This window comes from Entelurus aequoreus, linkage group LG22 (genome assembly GCF_033978785.1).
Source record: "Entelurus aequoreus isolate RoL-2023_Sb linkage group LG22, RoL_Eaeq_v1.1, whole genome shotgun sequence".
NCBI lineage: Eukaryota > Metazoa > Chordata > Actinopteri > Syngnathiformes > Syngnathidae > Entelurus > Entelurus aequoreus.
The window spans coordinates 35,138,928-35,166,396 of NC_084752.1; the positions used below are offsets into that span (position 1 = coordinate 35,138,928).

Here is a 27,469-nt window from a genome sequence, read left to right on the forward strand (position 1 = left end):
ATGTTGTCATGGGCTACTGTTGTCATGTTGTCATGTGCTACAGTTGTCATGTGCTACTGTTGTCATGTTGTCATGTGCTACTGTTGTCATCTTGTCATGTGCTACTGTTGTCATGTTGTCACGTGCTACTGTTGTCTTGTTGTCATGTGCTACTGTTGTCATGTTGTCATGTGCTACTCTTGTCATGTTGTCATGTGCTACTGTTGTCATGTGCTACTGTTGTCATGTTGTCATGTGCTACTGTTGTCATGTTGTCATGTGCTACTGTTGTCATGTTGTCACGTGCTACTGTTGTCTTGTTGTCATGTTGTCATGTGCCACTGTTGTCTTGTTGTCATGTTGTCATGTGCTACTGTTGTCTTGTTGTCATGTGCTACTGTTGTCATGTTGTCATGTGCTACTGTTGTCATGTTGTCACGTGTTACTGTTGTCTTGTTGTCATGTGCTACTGTTGTCTTGTTGTCATGTGCTACTGTTGTCATGTTGTCATGTGCTACTGTTGTCATGTTGTCATGTGCTACTGCTGTCATGTTGTCGTGTGCTACTGTTGTCATGTTGTCATGTGCTACTGTTGTCATGTTGTCATGTGCTACTGTTGTCATGTTGTCATGTGCTACTGTTGTCATGTTGTCATGTGCTACTGTTGTCATGTTGTCATGTGCTACTGTTGTCATGTTGTCATGTGCTACTGTTGTCATGTTGTCATGTGCTACTTATGTCTTGTTGTCATGTGCTACTGTTGTCATCTGGTCATGTGCTACTGTTGTCATGTTGTCATGTGCTACTGTTGTCATGTAGTACTCTTGTCATGTTGTCATGTGCTACTGTTGTCATGTTGTCATGTGCTACTGTTGTCATGTTGTCATGTGCTAATACTGTTGTCATGTTTTACTCTTGTCATGTTGTCATGTGCTACTGTTGTCATCTGGTCATGTGCTACTGTTGTCATGTTGTCATGTGCTACTGTTGTCATGTAGTACTCTTGTCATGTTGTCATGTGCTACTGTTGTCATGTTGTCATGTGCTACTGTTGTCATGTTGTCATGTGCTAATACTGTTGTCATGTGCTACTGTTGTCATGGCACACTGCTGCCAACACATTGTTGTGTCCCTCATCGCAGCAACAATACAGCAAGGGGCCACACTGGAACATTATGAGACCTCAGCATGCCTCAGGGACTACTTAGCCGTCAGGGACATGCAGGCACACAGCAACGAGTAAAACAGTTCATCGTTTACTTGTTCACAAATGTTAATATGTGCAATATTCCCTTGTTCACGTGTGAGCAAACGCAAAAACTCCTTGAGCGTTCAGTGGAGCACACGTGAGCGACGTCACACCTGCACACTGTGGCCACACCTGCAGCACACCTGTCCCAAAGCAGACTAATTAACAAGTTGAATGTCTTGTTATTATAATCATTGTAACCTTAACATTTTTTTCTAATATAAGTGATTTGGCTCACTTACAATGACAATAACACCAAATATTGTTGTTCATGAGCTGTGTACTAGTATTGTTTGTCTGGGTGGAAGTTCTACTTTGAAACTCCTATCAGAGATCACATTTAGTTCCCATTAAAACATTCACATGTTGCACAATGAGATGTAAGCATGGGATCATGTGTACCTTTCTGTTTGTATTTTTTTTTCTTTTCCGTATTTCTTTAAAATAATTAAAGCTGCAAGCAGCGATGGACGGGGCCGACTTTGAGGGCTCATAAAATCCAAACTGGAGCAGTAATTAAAACTCTTTCATCAACTTTTAATCAGAAGGGTTCAATCTCCCTCCTGTGCTAATTTGAAGCCGACACGACAAACGCGCTCAGAGGAGATAATGCTTGAAAAAAGGTGACTGTTTTTACACAACTTTTGTATTGAAGGGGGAATTGCAAAATTCCTGTTGATTTTTGCTGGGGGTTGTCAGTGTATGAAATATAGGTCTAAGTGAGACCTACATAGAGGTTTTTGTTTCATGTCTCTACGACATTCCTACTGGGAGTTAGAGGCAGTTTTGTCTGTGTTTTCTTCCTAGGGGGCGCTAGAGCGCAATTTTGAGTTTTGGGGTTTGGTTTTTCGATTAGATCGCAATTTTCGCCAGTCCTGATGTGTGTCCAATTTGGTGACTTTTGAAGCATGTTAAAGGGGTCAAATTACAGCTCAAAGAGGCGGCGGTATAATAATACAACGCTAGAAATTCAATAGGGTCCTCTGTCCCAAAGGGACTCGGTCCCTAATAACAGCATTTAATGATTAATATTTATAAATTAAGATTCTTAATAAATGACAGTAGAATACCTATTTGATTGGTAAATGTAACGACATGAAATTACACATTATGTGCAGTGTTGGAGTTTTTTGCGTGACTTTAAACGCATCACTAGCTAAGTGCCTTATGTGCATGTGTTGGCGCGGGTGAGAAGGAGCGAGCGGGTGCTGTTGATATGACAGATGACAAAGGTTTTGGTCTGGGTTTGTACGGCGGAACATGACCAGTTTTGCTACATAGACATTTTTTGATCGATGGAATTCATGTCCTTCTTAAAGCGTCACGACAGACGTTACAATAATTGAACGGTGTTGACAAAAACGGTTTTCTCTGTGGTGGCCACGTGTCAGTTACATTAAAAATGTTTATGTGTTTACGTTCTATTTAATTTTCTGCGTGGCGTAGATTTGCCGTGCGCAGAGGACGCGTTAGCATTAGAGGGAACGTTGGTTGCGCGGCCCATTGATCGTTTTTTTCCGATTATATAATATTTTTAAGATCGTCAAAATCTAAATTTAAATCAAAATTCGATGACTTGACTGGACACGCAGCTCGAGAAGTGAACAATACAAATAGGTATGGAGGTCACGCACTGCAAAAAGTCAGTGTTCAAAAACAACAAAAAATAATACAAAAATGAGGGGTATTTTATTTGAACGAAGCAAAATTATCTGCCAATAGAACAAGAAAATTTGGCTTGTCAAGACTTTCCAAAACAAGTAAAATTAGCTAACTTCCATGAACCCCAAAATACCTTAAAATAAGTATATTCTCACTAATAACAAGTGCACTTTTCTTGGTAGAAAAAAAAGAGACCCTTTTGCTCAATATGTTGAAAAATAACTATTAATTTTATTTAATTAAAATATTCTTAAATTAGGTAAATAATGGGTTATACTTGTATAGCGCTTTTCTACCTTCAAGGTACTCAAAGCGCTTTGACAGTATTTCCACATTCACCCATTCACACACACATTGATGGCGGGAGCTGCCATGCAAGGCGCTAACCAGCAGCCATCAGGAGCAAGGGTGAAGTGTCTTGCCCAAGGACACAACGGACGTGACTAGGATGGTAGAAGGTGGGGATTGAACCCCAGTAACCAGCAACCCTCCGATTGCTGGCACGGCCACTCTACCAACTTCGCCACGCCGTCCCCAATTGCTAGTGCCATTATCTTGACATGATGATATGCGGTCGGCATTACATTTCTTGAAACCAGCAAACTTACACTAAAAACTGATTTATTGTTCTTAATGGAAGGCAACAAGGCAACCGCTTGTTACTCTCGGGGTCTCCTAGCCGCTCAGGCAAATCATATTGTCTAAAGATGCATTTTTCCATCGATAACATGACATCATCGCGCCAAGTGCGTGCTCTTTCAGTCAATTAGTGTGCATATATACAGCCCGGCCAAAAAAAAAAATGTAATTGTAATTTTGAGGAATTTATCTGAATGTGCATGAACTATTTCTGTTCAAAATTGTTTCAAATGTCAAATGTTAAATGTTTAAATATTAACTGTCAGTTTACTGTACTGTGCCAACTGTACTACTATATGAGTACGTGTTTTCTATTGTTTCATTGAAAATAAAACAGCAAAGTCCATTTGGCTGCCATCTGTTTTAAAGGCCTACTGAAATGAAATGTTCTTATTTAAACGGGGATAGCAGATCCATTTTATGTGTCATACTTGATCATTTCGCGATATTGCCATATTTTTGCTGAAAGGATTTAGTAGAGAACATCGACGATAAAGTTCACAACTTTTGGTCGCTGATAAAAAAAGCCTTGCCTGTACCGGAAGTAGCGTGACGTCACCGGTTGTGGAGCGCCTCACATCTGCACATTGTTTACAATCATGGCCACCAGCAGCGAGAGCGATTCGGACTGAGAAAGCAACGATTACCCCATTAATTTGAGCGAGGGTGAAAGATTCGTGGATGAGGAAAGTGAGAGTGAAGGATTAGAGTGTAGTGCAGGACGCAGGATGTATCTTTTTTCGCTCTGACCGTAACTTAGGTACAAGGGCTCATTGGCTTCCACACTTTCTCCTTTTTCTATTGTGGATCACGGATGTGTACTTTAAACCACCTCGGATACTATATCCTCTTGAAAATGAGAGTCAAGAACGCGAAATGGACATTCACAGTGACTTTTATCTCCACGACAATACATCGGCGAAGCAATTTAGCTTCGGAGCTAACGTGATAGCATCATGCTTAACTGCGGATAGAAACAGAAGAAACATGCCCCTGACTGGAAGGATAGACCGAAGATCAACAATACTACTATTACTTCTACTCTCAGGAGACACTGAACTAAACCCTGGACCTGAAACCACACAGTTAATGCTGTCCCGCCTGGCGAAGCCTAGCAATGCTGTTGCTAACGACGCCATTGAAGCTAACTTAGCTATGGGACCTCGACAGAGCTATGCTAAAAACATTAGCGCTCCATCTACGCCAGCCCACATCTGTTCATCAACACCCGTGCTCACCTGCGTTCCAGCGATCAACGGCGCGACGGAGGACTTCACCACGATCATCGGTGCGGTTGGCGGCCCGGAGACGGAGGAAGTCAACCCAGACACCGGTGAGGACAGCGGCGCGGCGGCGGACGGCATTGTGTTGCTGTAGCCAGCCGCTAATACACCGATCCCACCTACAGCTTTCTTCTTTGCAGTCTTCATTGTTCATTAAACAAATTGCAAAAGAATCACCAACACAGATGTCCAGAATACTGTGGAATTTTGCGACGAAAACAGACGACTTAAGCTGGCCACCGTGCTGTTCCAAAATGTCCGCTACAATCCGTGACGTCACGCGCAAACGTCATCATACCGAGACGTTTTCACCCGGATATTTCCCGGGAAATTTAAAATTGCACTTTATAAGTTAACCCGGCCGTATTGGCATGTGTTGCAAAGTTAAGATTTCATCATTGATATATAAACTATCAGACTGCGTGGTCGGTAGTAGTGGCTTTCAGTAGGCCTTCAGTTATGAGACACAATTGTGTCAGAGGCATTATTTTTTTATTTCATGCTTGAAATAAGAAATTATTACTTTAAAAAAGTAGTTTTATACTTGTGAGTGTTGATGACACAGCTTTGCAACAGTTGATATTCTAGTTTCAAGCACGTTTTACTCAATGTACACCACCGTTCAAAAGTTTGGGGTCACCCAAACAATTTTGTGGAATAGCCTTCATTTCTGAGAACAAGAATAGACTGTCGAGTTTCAGATGAAAGTTCTCTTTTTCTGGCCATTTTGAGCGTTTAATTGACCCCACAAATGTGATGCTCCAGAAACTCAATCTGCTCAAAGGAAGGTCAGTTTTGTAGCTTCTGTAACGAGCTAAACTGTTTTCAGATGTGTGAACATGATTGCACAAGGGTTTTCTAATCATCAATTAGCCTTCTGAGCCAATGAGCAAACACATTGTACCATTAGAACACTGGAGTGATAGTTGCTGGAAATGGGCCTATGTAGATATTGCACCAAAAACCAGACATTTGCAGCTAGAATAGTCATTTACCACATTAGCAATGTATAGAGTGTATTTCTTTAAAGTTAAGACTAGTTTAAAGTTATCTTCATTGAAAAGTACAGTGCTTTTCCTTCAAAAATAAGGACATTTCAATGTGACCCCAAACTTTTGAACGGTAGTGTAGGTCATCAAATCTCAGCTACAAAATGATTCCCGGGCGCGGCTACGCTGCTGCCCACTGCTCCCCTCACCTCCCAGGGGGTGATCAAGGGGATGGGTCAAATGCAGAGGACACATTTCACCACACCTAGTGTGTGTGTGACAATCATTGGTACTTTAATATCTTACTAAGATCATTTAGGACCAAAACACTTAAAACAAGTAAAACACTCTAACATAAAATCTGCTTAGTGAGAAAAATGATCTTATCAGACAGAAAATAAGCAAATATCACCCTTATTTGAGATATTTCATCTTACTTAGATTTCACTTTTTGCAGTGTAGGTATGGAGATCATGGTGTCTGGTCCACTGTTGGTGCAGTGGGCCTGGGGCTGCACGAGTGCTGCCGGCAGCGGGAACTGGGCCATGTACTCTGACACCGTCCCCCCCCGGGCCCGCCTGGCAGCTTGCCGACATGATAACGAGCCAAAACACACCTTCGAGATGACAAGTGCCTTACTGAGGGAGGGGAAGGCGATGAAGTGTCCAAGTACGTCTCCGGCCCTCAACCCAATCCAGCACCCCAAGTGCACCGACCAAGGGGGAATGGAAGAAGGTTCCATGCCCAAGAGGGTCAAGGCAGTGCTAAAATCACACTAAATATTGACACAATGGGGACCTTGACTGTGATGTGTACTCAGTTGTGCTGCCAGGACATTCACACAACAACGGCCGTGTTCCTGCAAGCATGATGAGACACTTCATGCGGGGCAGAACCCGCACCCTTTTGGCAATGCTGCCTTGCTCAAGTGCATGTCTGCTCGTTGATTGGGCGGTACGTTTTCAACTGCATCCCAATAAATGGGGCTGAAATCTATACTTTTGTACAAGCTGTACACTGACTACTTTGAAAGCGTAACAACATGTCATTGTTATAGTCGTGTCCCTTGAAGGGGATTTGTATTTTTGGAACTGTGGCTGTCATTCACATTTCGTTAGATTGGGCCTTGACAGCGCTCGAAACCCAGCAGGCACAAGACGTTGAAACAACGTTGAGAACTTGTTCAATCAAGTCCTGACGTTGAGCAACACAAACATAACGTTGGTACAACATGCTTTTTGACAACGTTTAGTCAATTTTGGGTTCTGACGTTGATTTGACCATTGAATTTTGGTCATTTCCCAACCAATATTCTACAACCCAAATATTAACCTTTACACAACATGCTTTTTGACAATGTTTAATCAATGTTGGATTCTAACATTGATTTGACCATTGAATTTTGGTCATTTCCCAACCAATATTCTACAACTCAAATACAACGTTGAAACAACATGCTTTTTGACGACGTTTAGTCAATTTTGGGTTCTGACGTTGATTTGACCATTGAATTTTGGTCATTTCCCAACCAATATTCTACAACTCAAATACAACGTTGAAACAACATGCTTTTTGACGACGTTTAGTCAATTTTGGGTTCTGACGTTGATTTGACCATTGAATTTTGGTCATTTCCCAACCAATATTCTGCAACACAAATATTAACCTTTAAACAACATGCTTTTTGACGACGTTTAATCAATGTTGGATTCTAACATTGATTTGACCATTGAATTTTGGTCATTTCCCAACCAATATTCTACAACTCAAATACAACGTTGAAACAACATGCTTTTTGACAACGTTTAATCAATTTTGGGTTCTGACGTTGATTAGACCATTGAATTTTGGTAATTTCCCAACCAATATTCTACAACTCAAATACAACGTTAAAACAACATGCTTTTTGACAACGTTTAATCAATGTTGGATTCTAACATTGATTTGACCATTGAATTTTGGTAATTTCCCAACCAATATTCTACAACTCAAATACAACGTTAAAACAACATGCTTTTTGACAACGTTTAATCAATGTTGGATTCTAACATTGATTTGACCATTGAATTTTGGTAATTTCCCAACCAATATTCTACAACTCAAATACAACGTTGAAACAACATGCTTTTTGACGACGTTTAGTCAATTTTGGATTCTGACGTTGATTTGACCATTGAATTTTGGTCATTTCCCAACCAATATTCTGCAACACAAATACAACCTTTACACAACATGCTTTTTGACGACGTTTAATCAATGTTGGATTCTAACATTGATTTGACCATTGAATTTTGGTCATTTCCCAACCAATATTCTACAACTCAAATACAACGTTGAAACAACATGCTTTTTGACAATGTTTAGTCAATGTTGGGTTCTGACGTTGATTTGACCATTGAATTTTGGTCATTTCCCAACCAATATTCTGCAACACAAATACAACGTTAAAACAACATGCTTTTTGACAACGTTTAATCAATGTTGGATTCTAACATTGATTTGACCATTGAATTTTGGTCATTTCCCAACCAATATTCTACAACTCAAATACAACGTTGAAACAACATGCTTTTTGACGACGTTTAGTCAATTTTGGGTTCTGACGTTGATTTGACCATTGAATTTTGGTCATTTCCCAACCAATATTCTACAACTCAAATACAACGTTGAAACAACATGCTTTTTGACGACGTTTAGTCAATTTTGGGTTCTGACCATTGAATTTTGGTCATTTCCCAACCAACAACATGGATCCAACATCAACGTTGTCTGAATTGACAAATACAACTATTTTGCAACATTGTTTTAAAGGACATGTACGTATAATCAACGTTGTATCAATGTCTTGTGCCTGCTGGGTAGCAGAATAGATATGGGATAGATATTTAATCAATGTCCGGTTCTGACGTACAAACCCCGTTTCCATATGAGTTGGGAAATTGTGTTAGATGTAAATATAAACGGAATACAATGATTTGCAAATCATTGTATTCCGTTTATATTTACAGATTTGACCATTGAATTTTGGTCCTTTCCCAACCAATATTCTACAACACAAATACAACGTTGAATCAACATGCTTTTTGATGACGTTTAATCAATGTCGGGTTCTGACGTTGATTTGATCATTGAAATGTGGTCATTTTCCAACCAACAACATAGATCCAACGTTGGACATCAACGTTGTCTCAATTTACTAATACAACTATTTTTGCAACATTGTTTCAAAGTCCGTTTTAAAGGACATGTATGCATAATCAACGTTGTACCAATGTCTTGAGCCTGCTGGGTAGCAGAATAGATATGGGATAGATATTTAATCAATGTCCGGTTCTGACATAGATTTGACCATTGAATTTTGGTCATTTCCCAACCAATATTCTACAACACAAATACAACATTGAAACAACATGCTGTTTGACAACGTTTAATCAATGGTGGGTTCTGATGTTGATTTGATCATTGAAATTTGGTCGTTTCCCAACCAATATTCTACAACACAACTACAACGTTGAAACAACATGCTTTTTGACAACATTTAATCAATGTCAAGTTGCAACGTTGATTTGACCATTGAAATGTGGTCATTTCCCAACCGACAACGTGGATCCAACGTTGGACAATAACGTTGTCTCAATTTATTAATACAACTATTTTTGCAACGTTGTTTCAAAGTCTGTTTTAAAGGACATGTATGCTGTATCAATTTATTGTGTCTGGTGAGAAACTTCCAAAAACCTTGATCAAGGTTTTATATACACACTGTAAGTGTACTAAGTGTAATTGTAATGTAGTAACAAGCATATTCATAACAATATGTAATCTGTACATATTTTGCTTATTTTAAGCATGGGGTGGTGTATTAATTTGACGGACGCATCACAACGTCCGCCTTTCCCTTCAACAACAACACAAAGTAACATGTAGGAGTAATGCTAAGATATACAAACAATACAACACTTACTGTACAATGTCTGCTATCACTGGGATGCCGAATGACCGGCCCAATATGTCAATATAGCAGCATAAGCGCTCTGCTAAAAATAGTTAAAAAATAGCAAAAATATCGCTGATACTTTGTTAGTATTCAGGTCAGGAGATGCAAATGGATTACGGTTGGTGGTTTTTGGATGGTTTTTACTGGGCTTCATGGGCGGAATAGTGTACTCTCATCAGCTGCATTGTTAGCCACCTTGTACTGGCTGTATTTTACGACTTAGAATGCATAAATGTTCTTGTATTACATAGGGATCGCAAAATTCCCCCCAAAAAGTAGTCAAATGATTTTATATAATAATGTAATTTAACTTTTGTGAGACACTGTACGTAAAAAATAAAAATACATAAATACAAATCACGTGACATTTATTCATATCTAACATTGCCTTGGTATCAACTCTATGATATCAGTAGAAAAACAACTGCTTTTAGTTTAGATAATAATGAGTAATATATTGGAATATGGGATCCATTATTTAAATTAGTTTTAACTATTAAATGACTTATTTTATCCTTGTGGTAAATAAATGGCATAATAATAATATAAATGAGGGATTTTTAATCACTGTTATGTTGGAATTCTTATTAAAATTGACACTGTTGTTGATATGATTCATTTTATGTTTGACTACTTTGGATTGTTTAGTGTCATGATTGTGTGTCCTGTCAATTGCTCTTTTGATTGCTATTCTGAATGTTGCTGGGCCGGGCTTGGTTTTGGAATTGGAATTGTATTATTATTGTATTATTGTGTTTTTTTTTGTTGGACTGATTAATAAAAACAAAAAATAAAAAAAATAAAAAAGGTTTTGGATGGTTTTTAGAGGGCTTTATGGGCGTAATAGTGTACTACCGTCAGCTGCATTGTTAGCCACCTTGTACTAGCTGTATTTTACAACTTATAATGCATAAAAAAAGAGAAACATGTTCTTGTATTACATAAGGATCGTGTATGATGGGCAACATTCCCCCCAAAAGTAGCGAGCGTTCCACTTTAATATAACAATGTAATGACACTTTTGTGAGACACTAGGTTGAAAAATAAATAAATAAAAATAAAAAACACATGACATTTATTCATATCTGACATTGCCTATATTTTATTGTGTGTTATTTTTTTAGATTGATTAATACAAAATAAAATAATAAAATCAAGTTTTGGATGGTTTTTGGAGGGCTTTATGGGCAGAATAGTGTACTCCCGTCAGCTGGATTGTTAGCCACCTTGTAATAACTGTATTTTACGACTTAGAATGCAAAAAAAAAAAAGAATATAAACATGTTCTTGTATTACATAGGGATTGTGAATGATGGGCAAAATTCCCCCCAAAAAGTAGTGTTTCTCTTTAACATAACAACGTAATGTCACTTTTGTGAGACACAACGTTAAAAAAAAAATTTAAAAATCACATGACATTCATTCATAGCTGCCATCGCCTGTATATTATTGTATATTATTTTTTTGGACCGATTAATACAAATTTAAAATAAAAAAATAATTCAGTTTTGAATGGTTTTTAGAGGGCTTTATGGGCGGAATAGTGCACTCCCGTCAGCTGCATTGTTAGCCACCTTGTACTAGCTGTATTTTATGACTTAGAATGCAAAAAAAAAAAAAAGAAAAACATTTTCTTGTATTACATAGGGATTGTTAATGAGGGGCAAAATTACCCCCAAAAATTAGTGAGTGTTTCTCATTAACATAACAACGTAATGTCACTTTTGTGAGACACAACGTTAAAAAAATAAATAAAACAAATCACATGACATTTATTCATAGCTGACATCGCCTATATATTATTGTATATTATTTTTTGGACTGATTATTATATAAAAAAAAAAAAAATTAAAACGTTTTGAAAGGTTTTAGAGGGCTTTATGGGCGGAATAGTGTACTCCCGTCAGCTGCATTGTTAGCCACCTTGTACTAGCTGTATTTTACGACTTAAAATGCATAAGAAAAAAAAACGGAAAAAAAAAACATGTTCTTGTATTACATAGGGATTGTGAATGATGGGCAAAATTCCCCCCAAAAAGTAGTGAGTGTTTCTCTTTAACATAACAACGTAACGTCACTTTTGTGAGACACAACGTTAAAAAAAAAAAAAAAAATCACATGACATTTATTCATAGCTGACATCGCCTATATATTATTGTATATAATTTTTTTGGACCGATTAATACAAATTTGAAATTAAAAAAATTTCAGTTTTTAATGGTTTTTAGAGGGCTTTATGGGCGGAATAGTGCACTCCCGTCAGCTGCATTGTTAGCCACCTTGTACTAGCTGTATTTTATGACTTAGAATGCAAAAAAAAAAAACATTTTCTTGTATTACATAGGGATTGTTAATGATGGGCAAAATTACCCCCCAAAATTAGTAAGTGTTTCTCTTTAACATAACAACGCAATGTCACTTTTGTGAGACACAACGTTAAAAAAAAATAAAACAAATCACATGACATTTATTCATAGCTGACATCGCCTATATATTATTGTATATTATTTTTTGGACTGATTATTATAAAAAAAATAAAAAATTAAAACGTTTTGAAAGGTTTTAGAGGGCTTTATGGGCGGAATAGTGTACTCCCGTCAGCTGCATTGTTAGCCACCTTGTACTAGCTGTATTTTACGACTTAGAATGCATAAGAAAAAAAAAAAGAAAAAAAAAAAACATGTTCTATTTACATAGGAATCGTGAATGATGGGCAACATTTCCCCAAAAAAGTAGCGTTCCTCTTGAACATAACAATGTAATGTCACTTTTGTGAGACACAACGTTAAAAAAAAAAAAAAATCACATGACATTTATTCATAGCTGACATTGCCTATATATTATTGTGTATTTTATTTTTTTGGACTGATTAATACAAATAAAACATTTTTTTTTTAAAAGTTTTGAATGGTTTTTAGAGGGCTTTATGGGCGGAATAGTGTACTCCTGTCAGCTGCAATGTTAGCCACCTTGTACTGGCTGTATGTTACGACTTAGAATGCATAAAAAAAGAATAAACAAGAAAAACATGTTCTTGTACTACAGAGGAATTGTGAATGATTGGCAAAATTCCCCCCAAAAAAGTAGCGTTCCCCTTTAACATAACAATGTAATGTCACTTTTATGAGACACTAGGTAAAAAAAACAAAAAACAGGTATGACATTTATTCATATCTGACATCCATTGTTGGACTGATTAATAAAAAAAAAAAATTCCATTCCATTTACAAGTATTCATTCGTCTTTTCTACGTGCATAAACCTGCCGCAGAAAGCCAGAGGGCCGGGCGCTATAAGCCAGTCTCGTGCCACGCCGCGAGGCAAAGGGCCAAACCAGGCTCCGACCGTGTACACACCACTCCATTCATTTGCTTCACTCCGGGGAAACCAGCGCTGATACCCTCTTAATGTGCGCTAAGCCGGGCCCCGCTGAAATGTTGCAACAAAGAGCGGACCGTGGTGACCGTGTACTGGCCTCCGCGACGAGCGTGCTCCTTCACCTGGTGATCACCTCCCGCCTGGCGGGGGGTGTGTCACTCTCCCGCTACAGAGTCAGGCAGTTGGATGGAGGGACCAACCGGGGAGATGGATTATAGTCCCAGCGGTCCATTGAACACACAGCACTTATCCCGACCATCTTGTGCATGTTTGTTTTTATTCTATGGCCGATTGGTAGAATCTAGCAGAGACGTTGACGTCCACAGTACTTACCCGAGCACTCTGTCCTGCGATAAGCTGATCGTCTTCAGTCTGAACACTGGTCCGACTGCGCGTGTCGTAGTCCTCCTGTTCAAAGTCGGAGTCGTCTTCAAGCTCCTCCGGCGTCTGGGAAAAAGACGTGCGGAATGTCAAACAATGTATGTCAACACCACAACGACATGTACAGTGGAACCTCCATTTATGAACCCTGAAGTGTATCAACTTTTTCATTTATGAAGTGAAGTAAATTATATTTTATATAGTGACTCAAAGCGTTTTAACATGGAGAAACTGTCAGGTTCTAACACTGATGACATCTATTAAACAGGACAAGAAGCAAAGAATCAGACAGAGACAGAATTAAATTCGGGGGAGAAATGTCTGGGCTGTACTCTTGTACAGTCTCCAGCACGCTCTGGCGAAAGATTGTACACCTCCTCTTATATTTGGACTTTCCCTGACCACATGGCAACAGCTGCTTCCAAAGGGACGTGGGTCGTAAACAGCGTTGCCTTTGGTTACAGAACAGTTCAAAAGAAAAGGTCGTAAACAGTTCACAGAAAAGGTCGTAAAACAGTTCAAAGAAACGGTGCCTGGAGGGGAGTCTGGTCCTGCTTCCTCTTCACTTTTGTGGTTCTTGGGTCAGACAATATCTTTCTGTTGATTACAATACATGAAAGAAACAGAAACACCTTCATGTTGCTCCCCACCACACAGTGGAGTTTTACAAGCCTTCTTCTTGGTAGGTTTCAAAGACAGCTTTAGCTTCTCACCGGGCACTCAATGGAACACAAAGTTTTTGTGATAACTTAGAAACAATTATTGTAACAGAAACCCAATATCAAAGTTACATTCAAAGCAGTGTGTGTGGCACTGGGAGCAGGTGGGTAAAGCGTCTTGCCCAAGGACACAACGGCACTGACTAGGATGGCGGAAGCGGGGATCGAACCTGGAACCCTCAAGTTGCTGGCACGGCCACTCTACCAACCGAGCTATACTGCCCGAAGCGCAGACTTAGCAAAAATATAACATTTCATCCACACATTTCATCTGCGGTGCCCAATTAAGTCAGCACAGCAGTGCAGTCGTTAGCTACTGTGCATTTTAAAGGCCTACTGAAACCTACTACTACCGACCACGCAGTCTGATAGTTTATATATCAATGATGAAATCTTAACATTGCAACACATGCCAATACGGCCGGGTTAACTTATAAAGTGACTTTTAAAACTTCCCGGGAAATATCCGGCTGAAACGTCGCGGTATGATGACGTATGCGCGTGACGAAGTCAGAGTAACGGAAGTTATGGTACCCCGTAGAATCCTATACAAAAAGCTCTGTTTTCATTTCATAATTCCACAGTATTCTGGACATATTTTGCAATTTGTTTAATGAACAATGAAGGCTGCAAAGAAGACAGTTGTAGGTGGGATCGGTGTATTAGCAGCGGACTACAGCAACACAACCAGGAGGACTTTGTTGGAGCGCTAGCCGCGCTAGCCGCGCTAGCCGCGCTAGCCGCCGACCTCACCTTGACTTCCTACGTCTCCGGGCCGCCAAACGCATCGGGTGAAGTCCTCCGTCCTTCTGCCGATCGCTGGAACGCAGGTGAGCACGGGTGTTGATGAGTAGATGAGGGCTGGCTGGCGTAGGTGGAGAGCTAATGTTTTTAGCATAGCTCTGTGAGGTCCCGTTGCTAAGTTGCTAAGTTAGCTTCAATGGCGTCGTTAGCACAGCATTGTTAACCTTCGCCAGCCTGGAAAGCATTAACCGTGTATTTACATGTCCACGGTTTAATAGTATTGTTGATTTTCTATCTATCCTTCCAGTCAGGGGTTTATTTTTTTGTTTCTATATGCAGTTAAATGCTATCACGTTAGCTCGTAGCTAAAGCATTTCGCCGATGTATTGTCGTGGAGATAAAAGGCACTGAATGTCCATTTTGCGTTCTCGACTCTCATTTTCAAGAGGATATACTATCCGAGGTGGTTTAAAATACAAATCTGTGATCCACAATAAAAAAAGGAGAAAGTGTGGAATCCAATGAGCCAGCTTGTACCTAAGTTACGGTCAGAGCGAAAAAAGATACGTCCATCACTGCCTCTCAAGTCCTTCACTGTAACGTTCCTCATCTACGAATCTTTCATCCTCGCTCAAATTAATGGGGTAATCATCACTTTCTCGGTCCGAATCTCTCTCGCTCCATTGTAAACAATGGGGAATTGTGAGGAATACTAGCTCCTGTGACGTCACGCTACTTCCGGTACAGGCAAGGCTTTTTTTTTATCAGCGAGCAAAAGTTGCGAACTTTATCGTCGATTTTCTCTACTAAATCCTTTCAGCAAAAATATGGCAATATCGCGAAATGATCAAGTATGACACATAGAATGGATCTGCTATTCCTGTTTAAATAAAAAAAATCATTTCAGTAGGCCTTTAAGTGTTTTTTTTGTGCCCTTTTTAGCCATTTTTGCAGACTTGCTGGGTTCCGACAAAGCAACGGACAAGCGACACGTGGTTTGAAACATTAACACTGGTCAAGTAAATTGGATTTTTTTTTCCCTTTCATTTCTGATCATTGTAGCAACCTGAGTGTTGAAGTTAAAGAGTTCAAACTGTGAGTGCACCACAGGACTAGTGACAGTGTGTGCGTGTCGGCAGGGTGGCTGAAAATGCTGAGCGATCCTTGTTGTTTTTGCTTTATTAATGAAATAAAAAAGTTTATTAATCACCTCTTTGTTATGTGTGTTTGACACGCGCTTTATGTTGTGTTCAAAGTGTACAAACTTTGACTAAAATATGGACTTTTGTCGAAACTGGAACACATTATTCATATTTACATTGTTTCTAACTGAGGTATTTGCTGTAATATTCAAACGTTTCTATTAATGAACCCTGTTTAAGAACCAGTTATTTGTTATATTATGGTGTTTTTCTACATTAAAACTAGAGATGCCGATAAATGCTTTAAAATGTGATATCGGAAATTATCAGTATCGGCCAGCAGAAAAAAGGGACAAGCGGTAGAAAATGGATGGATGGATGGGTTTCAAAAAGTAAAATGTATGACTTTTTAAAACGCCACTGTGTACACGGACGTAGGGAGAAGTACAGAGCGTCAATAAACCTTAAAGACACGGCCCAGTCACATAATTGTTAGAATAATTGTTTCTAAATTATCACAAAAACTTTGTATTACATTGAGTTCCTGACAAGAAGACAAAAGCTGTCTTTAAAACCTACCAAGAGTAAGACTCGTAGAACTCCACTGTGTGGGGGGGAAGCAAGATGAAGGTGTTCCTGTGTTCTTACATGTATGGTAATCAACAGAAGGATGTTGTTCTGGCCCAAGGACTTCAGAGCGGAGAGATTACAGGATCTGCCCAATTTCCAGACGATCTCTATTTGAACTATTTTACGAACTCTTTTTGAACTGACCTTTCCTGTGAATTGTTTACGACCTTTTCTGTGAACTTTTTGCGACCGTTGTCCTTTGGAAACAAAGGTGACCATGTGGTCGGGGAGGGTCCAAAATAAAAGTAGGAGGCATGCAATCTTTTGGCATGACAAGAGTACGGTGTGTCCAGGCGTGTCTCCTCAATTGAGTCCAAATTGAATTCTGTCTCTGTTTAATTATTTGCCTCGTGTCTTGTTTAATAAATGTCATCAGTGTTTGAACCTGACAATAACATCTACAGCTTTTCACACGCACAAGTGAATGTCTGCATACTTGGTCAACAGCCATACAGGTCACACTGAGGGTGTCCGTATAAACAACTTTAACACTTTTACAAATATGCGCCACACTGTGAACCCACACCAAACAAGAATGACAAACACATTTCGGGAGAACATCCGCCCAGAAACACAACATAAACACAGCAGAACAAATACCCAGAACCCCTTGCAGCACTAACTCTTCCGGGACACTACAATACACACCCCCATAACTTGAGTTGATTTATTTTGGAAAACCTTGTTTAATGCATCCAGCGGGGCATCACAACAAAATTAGGCATAACAATGTGTTGATTCCACGACTGTATATATCGGTATTGGTTGATATCAGAATCGGTAATTAAGAGTTGGACAATCGGAATATCGGATATCGGCAAACAAGCCATTATCAGATATCTCTATTTAAAACACTTCCCCATGGTCTACATAACATGTCACGGTGGTTCTTTGGTCAACATTTTGCATGAATGATGTTTTACAGACTGTATTCAAGCCACTTTCTGACCGTCTCTTCAGGACGCGCCGTTTTGTTTACGTGCCTCCACTTGGACAGCGACCAGACTGTTTTTAGCGCTTCCAAATGGAGTCCACTGACAGATATAAGTCCAAATTAAAGCTGCAAGCAGCGATGGACGGGACCGACTTTGAGGGCTCATAAAGTCCAAACCGGAGCAGTAATTAAAACTATTTCATCAACTTTTAATCAGAAGGGTTCAATCTCTCTCCTGTGCTAAATTGAAGCCGACACGACAAACGCGCTCAGAGGAGATAACGTTTGAAAAAAGGTGACTGTTTTTACACAACTTTTGTTTTGAAGGGGGAATTGCAAACTTCCTGATGGTTTTTGCTGGGGGTTGTCAGTGTATGAAATCTAGGTCTAAGACCTACAGTACATAGAGGTTTTTGTTTCATGTCTCTACGACATTCCTACTGGGAGTTACAGGCATTTGTGTCTGTGTTTTCTTCCTAGGGGGCGCTAGAGCTCAATTTTGAGTTTTGGGGGTCAAATTACAGCTCAAAGAGGCGGCGGTATAATAATAACACGCTAGAAATACAATAGGGTCCTCTGTCCCAAAGGGAATCGGTCCCTAACTATGCGTTATTGTATTATAAAAATGGCAACAGCAGGGGGCGCATGTGCATGTACGAGCCAGTCTGCCCCACAACAAGAGGATAGTGAAAAAGAAGGAGCTTATTGACTACAGTGGCAGACTTGCCCAAAGTACTTGGGGTACGTTTTTACCATATATGGAGTTAACACATTCCAAACAGCCGGTTTGAAGGAAGTATGAAGGAAGACCATATTGTTTTGTAAATATATCCACTATCCGCGCTTTGATTTCACATTTTCGGGACTTATGCAGATCCCAAATACACGAAAACAAGTTGGTTTTGCATAACAGGTCCCCTTTAATTGAAAGTTCCACTCTACAGATAATAAAGGGTTTAGGAATTTGATCCTGGATCATTTGCAATGGGGGAAAGGGGAGAAAAGACACAATATGGAGGAGGATAAGACATATACAAGACTACTGTACACAACTATTGAACACAAGTCTCAAAAAAATCAAAGGATTCCAATACCGAAGACAAAGCTCGGTTTTTTTGTATGTCCTACTTTGCGTACAAAATGGTTTTCTCTGACAATGTTTGCTTTGGTGTTTGTATCCCGTTTGTCTGCATACCAAAATGTCCAAACAAAGAATCCCAGTCTCTATGCTCTTTCATGTATCGAGTACGCCTGCAAAACAAGCCACCGTGGGGCCGAAGAAAGTTGCGATTACCAGCACCGTGTAAAGGTGAAGGTAAAAAGTAATGTTAAATGTTCATAAATAAACGTACCACATCATTACTGGTCATGTAGCATCGTTGTTTGCATGTGAAACTGTGCTTGTCTACAAAACCTAAAAGCAGTGAGGTTGTCACGTTGTGTAAATGGTAAATAAAAAGAGAATACAATGATTGGCAAATCCTCTTCAACTTATATTTAATTGAATAGACTGCAAAGACAAGATATTTCATGTTCACACTGAGAAACTTCTTTTTTTTTTGCAAATAATCATGAACTTAGAATTTAATGGCAGCAAAACATTGCAAAAAAGTTGTCAGAGGGGCGTTTTTACCGCTGTGTTACATGGCCTTTCCTTTTAACAAAAATCACTAAGGGTTTGGGAACTGAGGAGACACATTTTTGAAGTGGAATTTTTTCCCATTCTTGCTTGATGTACAGCTTAAGTTGTTCAACAGTCTCCCTTCTCATATTTTAGCCTTCACATTTTCAATGGGAGACAGGTCTGGACTACAGGCAGGCCAGTCTAGTACCCGCACTCTTTTACTATGAAGCCACGTTGATGTAACACGTGGCTCGGCATTGTCTTGCTGAAATAAGCAGGGGCGTCCATGATAACGTTGCTTGGATGGCAACATATGTTGTTCCAAAAGCTGTATGTACCTTTCAGCATTAATGGCGCCTTCACAGATGTGTAAGTTACCCATGTCTTGGGCACTAATACACCCCCATACCATCACACATGCTGGCTTTTACACTTAATCCGGATGGTTATTTTCCACTTGGTGGACACGACGTCCACAGTTTCCAAAAACAATTTGAAATGTGGACTCGTCAAGACCACAGAACACTTTTCCACTTTGGATCAGTCCATCTTAGATGAGTTCGGGCCCAGCGAAGCCGGCGGCGTTTTTGGGTGTTGTTGATAAATGGCTTTGGCTTTGCATAATAGAGTTTTAAGTTGTATTTACAGATGTAGCGACCAACTGTAGTTACTGACAGTGGTTTTCTGAAGTGTTCCTGAGCCCATGTGGTGATATCCTTTACACACTGTGGTTGCTTTTTGATGCAGTACCGCCTAAGGGATGGAAGGTCCGTAATATCATGGCTTACGTGCAGGGATTTCTCCAGATTCTCTGAACCTTTTGATGATATTACGGAGCGTAGATGGTGAAATCCCTAAATTCCTTGCAGTAGCTGGTTGAGAAATGTTGTTCTTCAACTAAATTTGCTCAGGCATTTGTTGACAAAGTGGTGACCCTCGCCCCGTCCTTGTTTGTGAATGACTGAGCATTTCATGGAAGCTGCTTTTATACCCAATCATGGCACCCACCTGTTCCCAATTAGACTGTTCACCCGTGGGATGTTCCAAATAAGTGTTTTGAAGAGCATTCCTCAACTTTCTCAGTCTTTTTTGCCACTTGTGCCAGCTTTTTTGAAACATGTTGCTGGCATCAAATTCCAAATGAGCTAATATTTGCAAAAAATAACACATTTTTCCAGTTTGAACGTTAAATATCTTGTCTTTGCAGTCAATTCAATTGAGTTTAAGTTGAAAAGGATTTGCAAATCATTGTATTCTCTTTTTATTTACCATTTACACGACGTGCTGGAACTGATTGATTGGGTTTTTAATCACACGGAGATACCGCCGCACAAGTCAATTGCTTTTAAACTAAACTCAATGAGTCCTCACTCGATGACTAATGCTATGTCTAGAACAGGGGTGTCAAACGTAAGGCCCGTGGGCCGGATCAGGCCCGTGAACAGGTTTTATCCGGCCCGCAGGATGAGTTTACTAAGTATAAAAATGAGCCGAAATTTTTGAATGAAAGAAACTGCTGTTTTAATTGTGTCCACTAGATGTCACAATAGCAATTATTTGTGTCTTTCTAGATTATGCTACATATGTAAAAAAATAAAAAAAATATACCACACGATGTAAGCAAACTACATAAATAACATCCTGTAATTTGATTTTTATATATATATTTTTTTAATAATAATAATAATAATAGATTTTATTTGTAAAAAGCACTTTACATTGAGTAAACAACCTCAAAGTGCTACAGTGTATTAAAAAAATAAAATAAAATAAATAAATAAATTAGAAAAAATAAAAAGATAATAAAAAAATTAAAAAAAACTAGAACAGCCAAATAGCTAAAACTAGTATGCATATATCTAAAAAAAAAAAAAGGCTTTTTTAAAAAGAAGGGTTTTAAGCCTTTTTTAAAAGCATCCACAGTCTGTGGTGCCCTCAGGTGGTCAGGGAGAGCGTTCCACAGACTGGGAGCAGCGGAGCAGAAAGCCCGGTCTCCCATTGTTCACTGAAGTTGTCTTTATTTTTAAGTTATCGTGCCGTGATTTCACCTCTCCGGCCCACTTGGGAGTAGATTTTTCTCCATGTGGCCCCCCATCTAAAATGAGTTTGACACCCCTGGTCTAGAAGGACATTAGAACTGCATGGGAAAAAAAAAAAAAGAAAAAAAAAAAAAATCATCACACCCCCCTCATTAATTTAAAATGGGCCACCATGTGCAATGTGATGTAACGTGACATGGCGCCGCGGCGCACAATCACACATCATCACCTCGCCGATCCCCTGCCGGCAGGTTATGTGGGGTAATTCCACCGCTCACCTTGGTACTCTGACATATTTATTGTGAAAGATTGATAGATTTGCTGAAAGAAAAATAAATAAATAAAATATCATAATGTAAGAAACCTGCACGGACACTCTAAAGGTTTTGTCTCTGCATCCGGCCTTAATGCATATTTAATGGAGTGATTAATCCGACAAACAGCTCACACTAAAGCAAAAGTAATGGCCAGGGATAATGGCGTACATATAGTTGCATTTTCCTGCTGCACAACTATTCTATTATCACGTGTGGCGGACATCACATTTAAGGACATAAAGTTTCATCATCTTTTTTTTTGTTATTATACATCAACATTACAAGCACTGTGGTGAATAGGTTTCTGAATCCTAAAAAAAAAAAAAAAAGGAGCTTTTTCTGGGCTTAAAAGGGAGGACAATAACCAAAGCCTGTAAGAGTGCACAGGAACTATTTCTGTTGCCATGAACATTCTGCACCTCCATGCTCCAGCCAGACGGCAAAGGGAGTTGCTTCCTTATAGGAGGGATTTTCAACATGGACGGGATTATGAATCCATCTGCTCCGCAGAAGTTCAAAGCTGCCTGTTTTACATTATTTACCAGCATCAAATTATTTTCCATAATTAGATTTTTCTTCTTTTTTTTCTTTTTTTTTCATGAGCCGCACCGGGAAAGCTTCCAGCCTGCATAAAGTTGAATAAATGAATTACACGCTGACGAGAGAAGGGCCAGCTCGGCTGGGAGAATGCAGATAGTCTCATTTCAGAGTGTCTGTGCTATAATAGTCGGGCCGCTGTTGTCGTTTTGTTATTCAGCCTTCTTGTTGCGGCTAAAAGGACCTGCAAGGCACGAATAAAGCTGACATTCTCCAAAATAATGTCATATTTGTTCGGGGCATCAATTGTATTCATCGTGAGAGGCATGAGACAATAAATACCTTTAAAATACAAGTATCTGTCATGTTGTTATGTTACAGCCTTATTCCAAAAGGGAATACATCCATTTTTCCCCTCAAAAATCTACACACAATTCCACATAAATACAATAATTTTTGCAAATTTATAAAAAAAATAGAAATAAAACATGAATGTTTGTATTAGGGTTGTCTCGATATCTATATTTTTACCAGTAACAACATGTAGTTCGACACTTTTTGATTTTTTTTTTTTTTAAATAAAGGGGACCACAACAAAAATTCCTGATTGGCTTCATTTTAACAGAACATCTTATGATACATTAAGCATGCGTTGCTTATTGCAAATTAACAAAAAAAAATGTCATTAAATAAGATAGTGAAAATATTCAATAACATATAGGCGACTTGCCCAGGGTGTACCCCGCCTTCCGCAGCTGAGATAGGCTCCTGCACCCCCCGCAACCCCAAAAGGGACACGCGGTAGAAAATGGATGGATAGATAATAAATATTAGACATCTTGTCTTTTAGTAGTAAGTATATAGGTATATATGTATATACTGTAAGTATATAAATATATATATAATGTAGGTATATATATTTATTTTTATATATATATATATATATATATATATATATATATATATATATATATATATATATTTATTTCCTGTCAACCCTCTTATTTTAGTTCCACTTCCTGCATGTCTCCCTGAGCCCTCACCTGTCCCTGACAGCCTGGCACACCTGGTTGCAGTTGTCAATCAGGCTGCTATTCATGCCTGCCTCACCCTCTAGTCAGGGCTCGATGATTGTCTCCTGTTTTCCTATTTCCGTTTTTCCTGTTGCCTGTTTCCTGGTTCCTGTTTTCCTGTCTCCTGTTTTCCAGTTGCCTGGTTCCTGGTTCCTGTTTTCCTGGTTCCTGTTGCCTGTTTCTTGTTTCATGTTGCCTGGTTCCTGTTTTCCTGATTCCTGTTTTCCAGTTTCCTGGTTCTTGTTTTTCTGTCTACTGTTTTCATGTTTCCTGTTTCTTGTTGCCTGTTTTCCGTTTATCTGGTTCCTGTTTTCCTGATTCCTGTTTTCCTGTTTCCTGGTTCCTGTTTCCTGTTTTCCCGTTTTCCTGTTTCCTGTTTCTTGTTGCCTGTTTCGTGTTTTTCTGATTACTGTTTCGTGTCGCGTGTTGCCTGTTCCCTGGTTCCTGTTTCCCTGATTCCTGTTTCCCGTTGCCTGTTTCCTTGTTCCTGTTTTCCAGTCTCCTGTTTTCCTGTTTCAAATTTTTCTTGTTCCTGTTTTCCTGATTTCTGTTTCCTGTTTTTTTTTGGTTCCTGTTTTTCTGATTCCTGTTTCCGGTTTTCCTGTTTCCTGTTGCCTGTCTCCTGTTTTCCTGTTTCCTGTTTCCTATTGCCTGTTTCCTGTGTTCCTGTTTCCCGGTTCCTGTTTTCCCTGCATGTGCACTTACTTACCAATTGCATCATTTCCTTTTTGACATGAAAGTCATGTTTTCCTGCACTACACCTGCCATCTCTGCATCCTGGGGTTCAACACCAGCAGTTCCTGACAGTCTTAACATAAAAGGAGTAGAATCATGTTCCTTTAGGATTAATAAATATAATATTAAATCATCTTTATATTCAAAGTCCTTAACACTAGAATAAAGTTGAAATACTGCAATGACTAGTCATGATGTTGTCAATTCACAATTTGCATTCTTTATTTAGGAGTCTTTTCCAGGCCAAGGACCCTGAAACTGATGGACGACTGTGAGGTCTTCAACATAACCGGGGGATAACAAAACCAGTTTTATAAAGTGTCATACCCTTATCATGAGGACGGCTTTCCTGATGTCCCGAACGCCGTCGTAGACCAAGCGGGATGCGTCGATGAACTCGTTCTCCTCAAAGGCCTGCGGCGGGTTGGTACTCAGCGCCTCGATGGCCACCTCCACTTGTTCGGCAAAACGAGGCATGACTACAAGGGTGGAAAAGATTTAGATTTAAAAACTAAGCAGAACTTTGTATACAATTTGTCACGGTGTAAACACACTTAGTTGGACAAGTTTGTTGCGTTGTTTTGCATTCAACGAGGATTTAAGCGATACGTACGACGCCTTTTGTTGGGGCGAATATTTATAGACGCTTTAACACAGACACTCTGCAGTGCGGCTGTAAAAATAAACCGCGGCAAAGAAAACAAAGGTAACCTGCAGTCAGGGATGTTGGAAATAGCTCGCCGGCATTTGGAAATCGGGGCAAACCTTTTTTTCCGCACAGCAGCATCAGATCCATCAAGGAGGAAGTTGACCTGTCATCTTACAGTCCAAACAGCTGTTGCCTTGAGACAAGTGTCAACAAAGGAGAGTTAGGAAGAATCAAAAGGAATATCAATATTTCCAAAATCTATTTTTTTGAGTTTTTAGCCTTTATTTTTATGGCCACTAGTCAAGATCATGCCAACATTTGCATAAGACCCCAAAACTGACCTATTTTTTAGGTCCTGGGCATTGAGTTTTTTTTAATTATCATCAATATTTACAAGTACTTTTTGTTATTATTTAAAGCATCTAAATTCTAACGATTTGATCCCAATCCGATTCCTGGGGTGACGATTCGGTTCAACAAAATTTGGGATAATATTTATAATGAAACTTTTTTTAAAACAGGTTACAGGCTGTAAAAGCTCCTTGTGGTTGCGATGAGATGGCCTAAAACATATTTAAAAAATGGATTACTGTGTATATATTTACAGATTATATTAATATAATATATACACATTAGATGTGCAAGATCTGCGATGAGGCGGCGACTTGTCCAGGGTGTACCCCGCCTTCCGCCCGAATGCAGCTGAGATAGGCTCCAGCACCCCCCGCGACCCCAAAAGGGACAAGTGGTAGAAAATGGATGGCTGGATGGATGATGTGCATGATGTACAGTATATATACATATACTGTATATACATTTGTATGTATGTATATATATATATATACACACATACAGTATATACATATACTTTATAAACATATACCATATATATAATAATAATAACAATAATACCTGGGATTTATATAGCGCTTTTCTAAGTACCCAAAGTCGCTTTACATGTAGAACCCATCATTCTATGATATATATGTGTATATACACACATACATACATATATACACATATATACGTAGATATGTACACATATATACACATACATATACATATATAAATACATATATACACACAAATATATGTATAATTACATATACATAATATATTTATTTATTTATACATATATATATTCATATGTATGTATATATGTATATATCGATTCACATCAGATTCCGCATGATGCTAAATCAATTCCATATTTTCAAAATTGAATATATATATATATATATGTATATACACACATATAAAGAGTCATCATTTTCTGAATTGAATATATACATATATATATATATATATATATATATATATATATATATATATATATATATATATATATATATATATATATATATATATATATATATATATATATATATATATATATATATATATATATATATATATATATATATTTTAACGGAGAGATGTAAGGTAAAACAAAAATAAATATAAGACTCATTTTTTCACATTTAGTGACTGAGACCCTTTTGAGTCCCCGGGAGATTTAACATTCACCAAAATGACGGGGAGCCCTAAGGATTAAAATGAACATTGAAAAAGAAAATTGGTTTAGTTTGATAAAATTCTACCGAAACATTTAATAAAGTCACTTGTCACTCATTTTCATTGAGGGCCACATTGCAGTAATGGCTGCTTTCAGAGGGACAGTTTTTTCAAATTAATTCACACATGCGGGTAATAACCTGTGATTAAACATGATTAATCAAAATGCATATGCATTTGATTATTAGATTTGTTTTGATGTATAACTTGATTTAAAATCATAAATAAAGATGACAAGCAGATATTTAACTATTTGTTTTTATCTCACAAAAATAGGTTTGCAATACAATATGTAAATGGTTTATACTTACCATGAATTGATTACGTGGACCACGACTTAAAGAAGTTGAAAAACTTATTCGGGTGTTACCATTTAGTGGTCAATTGTACGGAATATGTACTGTACTGTGCAATCTACTAATAAAAGTTTCAATCAATCAATCAAAAAACGTGTATAGCGCTCTTCTACCTTCAAGGTAGGGCTGGGCGATATGGCCTTTTTTTAATATCTCGATATTTTTAGGCCATATCGCGATACACAATATATATGTGGATATTTTGCCTTAGCTTTGAATGAACACTTGATGCATTTAAATACAGAGATAGAAAATACTCCAAATACCAAAAGTGCAAAACCGAAGCAGATAAACAACCCAATAATAACAACCTCAAATCACTCCTTTCAACTCTCAAAAAGCAATGCAATAAATAAAGAAATAAGACAACCAACCCTGACTAAATCCTTTAAAAAAAATTACATTACTGACAAAACAGAGGAAAACACAAATAAGCCACGTGAGCTCTGGAAAATTCTCAACAACCAGCTTCCTGGTTGCAGCCAGAAACTTCAAACTAGACTCACCAACATCAACATCAAGGAGGGTGACTCCCTCATTACAGACAACATGGAGGTAGTAAGGAGACTTAACACCTTTTTCACCAGCATAGCCACAACTCTAGTCAACAAGCTGTCCCACCACTCTGGTCGCTTTGGTGTAGAACACATTAAAGCCTTCTACAGAAAGCTAGGAGTATCCAACAACAATTTCAAATTAGAAATGGTCTCAGCTGAAGAGGTGCTTAAAAAATTGAGCGCGCTCCACCCAAACAAGGCCACCGGCCTTGACAATATCCCCTCCAGATTCCTCAGGGACTCTGCCACCATCATTGCCCCGATCATCACACACATAATAAA

The 27,469-nt window shown here is 38.7% G+C and overlaps 1 protein-coding gene across 1 annotated transcript in view; it reads right to left on the reverse strand.

Moving 5' to 3' along the window:
• Positions 1-27,469, reverse strand: part of ctnna2 (catenin (cadherin-associated protein), alpha 2) — a 960,302-nt gene that overhangs the window by 82,875 nt on the left and 849,958 nt on the right. Inside the window, exons 13-14 of the mRNA XM_062033032.1 lie at positions 24,378-24,529; positions 13,509-13,622 (exon numbers count right to left, since the gene is read on the reverse strand). Coding sequence (XP_061889016.1) covers positions 13,509-13,622; positions 24,378-24,529 — 266 coding nt within the window. The remainder of the gene's footprint in view (positions 1-13,508; positions 13,623-24,377; positions 24,530-27,469) is intronic.